The sequence below is a fragment of the Cornus florida genome, unplaced genomic scaffold, assembly GCF_030987335.1.
Source record: "Cornus florida cultivar Cherokee Brave unplaced genomic scaffold, ASM3098733v1 CherokeeBrave_3.0.0_Hap2_Chr09, whole genome shotgun sequence".
NCBI classification, from domain to species: Eukaryota; Viridiplantae; Streptophyta; class Magnoliopsida; order Cornales; family Cornaceae; genus Cornus; species Cornus florida.
This window is the reverse complement of record NW_026775579.1, coordinates 52,225,819-52,235,081: the sequence shown is the minus strand read 5'-3', so window position 1 is coordinate 52,235,081 and position 9,263 is coordinate 52,225,819. Positions and strand designations below refer to the sequence as shown.

Genomic DNA, 9,263 nt, shown 5'->3' with positions numbered 1-9,263 from the left:
ATATATTCTTCAGTCATAGTAGCAGTAGAAGTAAGAGAAACTTGATAATATTAAGTTAATTCCATAGATACACTAATCTAATCCCGTCTCTAAATTGTTAAGATTTTTAGCAACAAGGAAGCATCAACAAAAGCCAAAAAGACAAGCTCCAACAGCAACTTGGAACCATCAACACCAGCAAAAAAAGCAACTAGGAACCATCAACACTAGCAAAAAAAGGAACCTCCAACAGCAACTGGGAACCATCAACATCAGCAAAAAAAAAAAACAACCTCCAACAGCAACTGGGAACCATCAACATCAGCCAAAAAAACAATCCCAACAGCAAGGGAACCATCAACATCAGCAAAAAAAAAAAAAAAAAAAAAAAAAAAAAAAAAAAAAAAAAAAAAAAAAAAAAAAAACATCACCAGAAGCTGTAACCATCAGAATTACCAACATGCATACTCACTACCATCCATCATTGACCTGTCAATACATGGGAATTTGTTGTAATTTCTAAAAAATCATTATCCACTTCAAGACAACAAAAATTACAATTCCTAGAAGATGATGCATGAGTTGATTCTAGCTAGGACATTCTTATATTTTGAACCTAAAAAATGAAAGTCAATAACAATAGTGAGGTAAATTCAATCCCCCAAAAAAAAATAAAAAATTGAGTTGAAGATATGCTTTATGATTATTAAGTAGCCCTACCTCTTGATTTGAAGGTACCATACTTGGAACTTCACTTCCTCTTGCTCTTCCACCCTTTCTTGGTCTTCCTCTACCTCTTCCCTTTACTGCCACTTCACCATCACCAATACCAGCCACTTTTCCCCTTGCTATTCCTCTTCCTCTGCCAAGAATTGGTGGTCTACCTCCCCTTCTTGGTGGAGGTTTTTCAATGACTAATGCTTCAGGTAACATACAAGTCCTTGAATTATGACCATTCTCCTTACACTTTGAGCATTTTAGACTTTCCTTAGACCTACTAAGTTTAGTTGAGCTCTTGGGGTCATCATTTTTCTTATTTCTAGCCTTCTTTGGTCTACCAGTAGGTTTTATAAAGTAAGGTGGAAGCAAAGGGTTAATAGGGTCTGTTTTCATCAACCTTCTCATAGGAATGGGCATGATTAACCCAGCATATGACCTTAAGTAAGTTTTCCTATGATAGAATTGATCAACATATGCTTTAGGTTGGTCTCTCTTGGTAAATATGCATGCTATAGCATGTTTGCAAGGGATACCAGTCAAACTCCAAACCCTACAGCTGCATGATCTATGGTTAAGGTCGACAGCCTCATTAATTCCATAGCATTGAACCTCATACTTGTTCTCACCAGGGTAATGCACCTTGAAAATTCTAGCTGCTTGTTTCACCTTGTTCAATTGCTTCTGTATTTCTGGACATAATAAGCCAGCTTGTGATTCCATCCACTCTCTCTTAACTTGGAACCTTAGCATGAGATACCTCCGGATCCACTCCAGCATGTACATGATTGGTTTGTCTCTTACTTCAAGAATAACTGAGTTCGAACTTTCACACATATTATTGATCACCACATCATTTTTTGAAGTAAAATTGAAGGCTGATTTAGACCACAAATGAGGTGGGGCCTTTCTCAACCAATCATGTGCTTCAACATTTATCTACCTAATATTTCTTATATGTTGTTCAAAATCAGCTTCTGTACATGCCCTTACAGCCTCCCATAACTCAATTTTCAGCTGCTGCCCTTTGAACTTGAGCTTGAAGTTTTCTACAAGTGTTTGACACAGTACCTGGTAATTTAAAGCAAGCTCACCTTATGAAACTAAATTTTTAGTTTGAAGTAAAACTGAAAAAGAAATTCAATAAACAGCTCTTGTTGTGCTTAGTTTAATTATTTCAATTAAACTAAACATAGTACCTGTTAAATAAACTTGTGTAAGTGATATTGATCAATCTGAAGTTTATTTAGTAGAATTGTAATGAACTTAAGATTTTAATAATTTCACATTGACTGGAACACAGGTCTAAATGTGTTTTGTTTTTTTTTTTTTTTCTTCTCCTTTTGGGGACAAGAAAAGGCTTCTAATATTTTATTTCATTATAAAGAACAATACCTTATTCAGCCAACAACACTTGAAAAAAATAAAATAAAAGATTAATAAAGTGACACTTGTGTTAAACAAATGAGCAAAGGAACCTTTAGCTTGAAATAGCTTTATCTAATACATTCTTTTCTCTATTTAGCTATTATAACCTTCTTATACAATTATGGGGAATTATGAGTCTGTCTAGGAGATCTAAAGCAGAGAATAACTATTTTCATTTCAATTTCCCAGATTCAAAACCAATGCAAAGGGTCCTTAATTCCACTCCATGGAGCTTTGATGGCAAGTTACTAATTCTCATTTCGTGGAGACCTTATGATCTTTTCAAATGAGTTCCTCTTTGGATCAAAATTTCAGAACCCTTCCTTAGAATGTATCACTAAAGAAGTTGCTCTAAAGATTGCTCGCACTTTCTATGATGCTGAAAAGGTTGAAGGTACACTCTTGAAAAACCAAATCCCTAACTAAAAAAAAAAAAATGTGCAAGTAGTCCTTCTGTGTTCTTTAAGCTTTTCCTATAGCAAAGCATAATGAAAATTACAAATTACAAGAATGTATAAAAAATTTGACAGTCACCACCCATAAAGGCAAGGTGGTAGACAAAGTAAGATAATCCAGTAGATCAATTTATGAACTAAAAAACACAAAATCAGAGCACCAAACCCTAATTTTTCAAGAATGTGTTAAAGTATCAAAATCTTTAAAAAAATTACAATGCTGAAAACAATTCAAACAAAAACTGATCCTAAATTCCTAATTCACTAAGTAGATCACTCACAGCGCTAAATCTAACACAACTTGCAATATGTGAAAGTAATAATATGTGTGAAAATAATAAACATAGTACCTGTGATCACTCCCTTGCAAGATGTTCTCAAATGTGTCTAATAAACCCTGAATTACAAACAAAACAACAAACATACTAACTGAAAACCATAATTTAAACCAAACATAATTAAATTCCAAGATTGTAAAGTATTAAAAAATTACTAAGCAAACATATAAAATATACTAACCTTTTGTCTATCAGATATGAATGTAATACCATAGTAAGGCCCCATAGCATCCATCAGTTCTCCCATGAACCATTCCCAAGAATCCCTTGTCTCAGCCTCTACTACTGCATATGCAACTGGGAACATTTGGTTATTTCCATCAGTAGAGACTACACTCAAAAGATGGCCACCATATGGTCCCTTAAGGAAGCAACCATCCATACCAATTGGTGGCCTACAACCTTCTTTGAAACCCATTTTCATTGCAGAATAGCAGATAAAAACTCTCTGAAATCTCCTAACAGGAGTGGGATCTGTTGCTATCTTAACAACACTGCCATGATTGGTTCTAAGAATCAAACTACAGTAATCCCTCATTTTTGCATACTGGTTTACTTCATTCCCCTGAATCATTTCTAATGCTTTTCTCTTTGCCCTATACACTTTGTGTTTGGACACATTAATGTCCAAATCAACTGCAATAGTGGTTCTAAGTGAATCCAAATGCATTTTGGGGTTCAATCTCAGGTTTTCTAAGTACTTGTTTGCTAAATAAGAAGATGAGGCTTGTCCATTATTATTAAACCTGAGGCAGTTTGTATGTTCTGAGACAGATGTTTTCACTACCAAACAGTTCTCACCGTCTGGTTTGCTTGCATGTATCTTCCAACCACAATTAGCTTTACACACTATACTCACCCTATCTCCATCATTTCTTGTGAACTTAATATCAAATTTATTCTGCAAACATAATTCTCTAAATGCCAATTTGAAATCTGCAGCTGAACTAAACCTCATACCTAATTCAACTTCCTTTTCCCCCAAATCCCTTAAAGGATAAAAGTCTTTGTATACAGAACTTGAATCAATTTCTTCACTATCATCAGAGCCACATAGATTGACTAAATCATCAATAGGACCATAATTTGATTGAACATGAGCAATTGTGTCTATTTCATGTAATGCATACTCCCACCCTACTTCAGCTGAGTTTTTAATCCCTTGCATGAAGTCATCCTCATTTTTTGCACTATTCAGCACAGGTGCTACAATGTACAACCTGATTTTATTGGTTACCCTATAGGCTTCATGGTCATAAAGATATTCTAAAAACATCTAAGTCACACTTGACTTCTCTAAAGTTCTACCACTCATAAGGTACTTTATAAAATACTTCTTTAATCACCTCATATCCCAACTTGCTAGCAAAAGCTTGAATCACAATAAGTGACATCTTGTCAGGGTCTACATTGTCAAATTCAGATATACTTCCTCCTAGGTATGTCATAGCATGTGATTTCTCAAAAACACCCCCATGGTGAAGTTCAACGCTGTTAAGGCCATTCATCTACAACAATAATTTACAATAACTAATAAACAAATATATAACTAAAGAAATATATATTTAGTTATAAAACAAGAATAGTGATCACAGAGAACTATTTGACACTTCAATCACTAATAATCAACAAATTTAATACACAACAAAGTGTACAAAACATATCAATGACAAACTAATAAATATAGCGACCACCATTGAAAGAAAACTGACTACAACTAGTAGCTTTGAATATAGAATAAAGACCACTACAAAATATATTGCTTTGATTAATATAAGGGACCACAATTGATATTTAACAACAAAAAGATAATATATAGGGTCCCAATCATATTTAGTGTTTGGTGCAATTAAAAAAAAAAAAAAAAAAAAACAGCAACTTTTCTACCTTTCATTTTTCAACACTAAAGAACAAAGCAAAGCATATAAAGCCACAATATAAAAGGGGCTGGTCGGCCATTCTGAAACACACAACAAAGACCTTCATAAATCATGTATACAAGTTAAATCGACAAACTTCATTTGATAGATTTAGGTTTTTGGGCAATAATGAACTTCCCAACTCATTTATAGAAATAAAAACAAAACATACAAAACAAATTTCAGTAAAAAAATCAACAACCATAGGTTTTCATTTCTTTCTAAAATAATTTTTCATATCATTCCACAGATATATAAAACACATTGAAGATTATTTAGGGTTGAGAGAATTACTGATGGAACACCACTTCAGACTTCGTATCCAGATCAACTGAGTAAGAAATGTTAAGTTACCCTGATTATCAGAGCTTGGTGCGAAGAAAATGGCGCAAATGCAGTGCTTCATAGAATGACTGGCTTTGGTGGGTTATGGTAGAGGTGGGTCAGTACGAAGTGATAAGGCTAGATAAGGCTTAATGTTGTTGCTTGGTTATTGGTCGTGGAGATTGCAATCTGCCACGTCATTAAGATAACTCAGCCAACTCATCATATAACCAATACTACACCGTTTTTATTAAGGGCGAAATTGGTCATTTTCTATTTCCGATTAGGTCACATGTTGGAATGGCTGAAATTGCAATAAAATGATAGTTCAGGGGGGTTTTTTTATAGTTCAGGGGGGTTAGTTGCAATATGGCAATAGTTCAGGGGTTTTTTTTGCATTTAACCCTTGAGTTTATGAGCAACTAAACTTATATAGACTTGGACCTAGTCTTTCTGTGGTCGTGCACATGGAGGAGACGCTGTTGCGAGCTGATTGGGTTGTATCTTGAAGTTGACTAGTTTCACCAATACCAGCACGAAGGAGAGGACTATCAGCTTCTGTTGTGAAAATTTCACATAATTGTAATATCACCTTTAACATGGCAAGTTAGCTTGCATGGTGGGTCACAACTTAATAAAAATTTATTTTGTGTGGTGGAGGGAGATCGTACGGGATTGCCCAAGTTCTCTCATCCGATGCGTGGTGTGTGTGTGCTTGCATTATCTCTTATGCCACTTCCAACATTGCAATCTTGCAATCAAAGAATACACTAACATTCTATCTGGATAGAATAAATAAAGCTAACTATCAATCTCAAAATTTTCAAATGAGGTATTATTCAGTGATGTATTATTTTATGAGGGGGGAAAAAAAAATGAGATTGATAGGAAGAAAGTGATGGTGTGAAAAAAAGAAAAAGAAAAAAAAAAGGATAAACCGAAGAGTTGAGTTGTGAAGAAAATAAAAGATATAAAAAAAATCAAGAGTCTTCTTAGGACATAGTACTATACATGTCGAGGGGGATGGGCCTAAGCCCCAAGAGAGTCACCTACGGAGATAAACTAACCTTCTAATTGGTGATTCATGTCACATGACGAAAGGTTCAATGGGTAGAAACAATCTGCATTGCGTGACTCATTGACAACACTACTTTATTAGGAGGTTTCTCAAGGAGATTCTTTCACGTTCATCCCTATGGCATCCGTGTTGTGATATGACGTTAAGGAAAAGCTTTGCCCTGAATGACTTCGAGGCGAGCATACTCTCGCAGGGTATAGGTCACATATACCCTTGGAGGATTCACCTAAGTGAAAATCGTCGTGAGGTCACGACCATGGAAGTTGGGCTGTTCCCTAGAGCTTTAATGAGATTTAAGATACCAGCACATGGCCATTAATCGCGCTAACCCGCCAAACCTAGTCTATCGTCAATATTATGTTTGTGGTATGTTAAAGTTTGGCTCAAGGAACTGAATTTAAGAGTTAGATCATTCAGGTACGTTCCTCAAATGGAGACTATCACACTAAGTGTAGGTTCAAATCCGGAAAGCACCTACACCAATTGCATAGTATAAAGTTGCTCAATTATATATTTTACTTATTTTATTAAAATAGGTGGGGGATTGTTGAGTAATATTTTAATAAAATTAATAAATATATTAAATTATATATTAAGTTACAATATATTAAATACTATTTAATAGAATGGTTTATTATATTTATATTGATGAAATAATTATATTTAAATTCTCTATTTATGTTGCTATAACCATTACACTCTTTTACATTATAAAAAAGTTCTATGTTTATCATTCTAAGGGGAAGTATGGATACGTATATTTAGTGTGAGTGAGACTCTAAAAGAATAGTTTTTTTATCTCTCTATTAAACTCTTCCATATATGTATATGTGTATACTGTATTTAAAAGTATTTTATATATTGAGTTTATGAGCAACTAGACTTATATAAACTTGAACCTAGTCTTCCTGTGGTCGTGCACATAGAGGAGACACTGTTGGGAGCTTATTGGTTTGTATCTTGGAGTTGACTAGTTTCACTAATACCTGCACGAAGGGGAGGACTATCAGCTTTAAGTCAATGTGTCTATACATACCTCAACAATCAGGCAAACTCTTTTTTACCTATTTTATTATTGTTGTTTTATTCTTAATTTCTATTATTATATTAATCTTATTTATTTATCATGTTAAGTTCTTATTCATTTGTTATATTCATATTGTTCAAATGATGTATTATTCAGTAAAATAAAAGAATCGTTATTAAATTATTTATTGATATTATTATTTATTTTTTTGAATCATTGTGTATAAATATTATACTTTTATATTTTTTTCTATAATTATGTAAAATTTTCACAACAAAGTTAATCATCATCCCATTAAAAGCAAAACACTCACTTAAAATGAGTAGGGAGAGTGTGGGGGTGGTGGACCGACCCCACACATTCCTTCTCTCGCTTCTTCGGTTAAGTCATAATACCATTAAGCCCATTAAGTCACCAGCCCACAGATACCATTTAACTCGCATACCTTCCTTAATCTATAACGCGACTAAGTCATAAACCACACTAGTAGTGCATAATTGGTGAGTGGTGTATCAAAATCACAATAAATGGCACGTGGCATTGGGGATGGGTCACCTGTGCTTTTTTTTTTTGGCTTATAAATTCCACAGCACGTTTTGGACCTTTGGTGACATTAAAGGCCACCACCACCACCACCACTTGCAATTCCAAAAAGTCCCCCACTCTGTGCTATTTCAACCTCAGCCACATCATTTAGTTTAAATACAAATATACCCTTTGAATTAAATTAAGCACGGTGCTTGACTCTTCTAATACATTCATCTTTACCTTTGAGTTTTGACCTTTGAATATTTTGACTTGCTCCGATGGTCAAACCGCCCATTGATCACCAGATATCAAGTACACCTCTGACTTTCTCATTCCTCAACCTATATAAACCCTTAATGCATTTCCAACTCTCTCAAGTGCGAAGTCATTATGAGTAGCTCAGACGAATGTGGCGGCAGCGGTGGTGGTGCAATTTCGAGCTCAACCCAGAAGAAGTACAAGGGCGTGCGATGCCGGAAATGGGGCAAGTGGGTGTCGGAGATTCGAGTTCCGGGCACCAAAGACCGGCTCTGGCTCGGCTCCTACGCGACCTGTGAGGCTGCCGCGGTGGCATACGACATAGCCTCCTACTGTCTCAGAGGACCCTCTTCGGTGCAAGGTCTTAATTTTCCGTTGATGTTGCCGCCTGGCGTTGGGACCGACATGTCCCCGAGGTCCATCCAGAAGGCTGCTTCTGATGCTGGCATGGCCGTTGATGCTCAGTTGACTGTAAAGCAGCCTCAAAAGAGCACACAAGAAAGTAGTAGTTTGAATGATGGTTGCGGGAGTACTAATTGGGAGGGAATGAGTGGGTTGAGAGAAAATGAGGCTTTAAACATTTCCGTTGACGATTATCTCTAATGCTGCGTAGTACTCAATGTGTACCGAATAGTAGAAAATTCAGTTTAAATTTTGAATTAAATTTTCTTCCGGATGGTAGAAAATTTAGTTTAAATTTTGAATTAAATTTTCTTCCATTTTAATTTTAATAGTTAATTTAGAACTCTCAAACATAGTGTAAAATATAATACTGTGTATAAACAATATTTGACCCCAATAAATGATTGGTGTTGCACAATAATATAGTTCGAGACTTTCAGTTTCAACGACTAGTGCCAATTTAAAATTGTGCTTTGAAATATATATCTATTTTTTTGTGTTGACCACTTTCTTTCATTTTCTTTCTGCCAATTAAATAAAGAAAAGTGTTATTGGTGTGGTAAAAAAATAATTTGACACGTGTTTTGCTCATTAGAAAAATTAAAGAAGTCTACAAAAATTTTTAAAAAATTTAGATTTGAAAAAAGTGGTTTCTTTTACTATAGTAATGTGGATGTAAGTATTATTTTGGTGTGTACTTTTCTTGGTAAGAGCAACTACTAGTGTCAATTCAAAATTGTGTTTTGAAGAATTTATAATGAGAATTAGAACCAATTCAAAATTTTGTTTTGAGAAAAAAAAAAATTGTGA

At 34.7% G+C, this 9,263-nt stretch overlaps 1 protein-coding gene across 1 annotated transcript; it reads left to right on the top strand.

The window, feature by feature from the left end:
* The first annotated feature begins 7,703 nt into the window (after nucleotides 1-7,703).
* On the top strand, nucleotides 7,704-8,790 carry LOC132273287 (ethylene-responsive transcription factor ERF019-like). Its single transcript, XM_059774276.1, has one exon. It carries the CDS (start codon nucleotides 8,184-8,186, stop codon nucleotides 8,652-8,654), a length of 471 nt encoding a protein of 156 aa, XP_059630259.1. The 5' UTR covers nucleotides 7,704-8,183; the 3' UTR covers nucleotides 8,655-8,790.
* The last annotated feature ends 473 nt before the right edge of the window (nucleotides 8,791-9,263 follow it).

Bases quoted from the DNA above. Each gene is read 5' to 3' on its own strand.
- LOC132273287 (XM_059774276.1), top strand. From the start codon at position 8,184: ATGAGTAGCTCAGACGAATGTGGCGGCAGCGGTGGTGGTGCAATTTCG.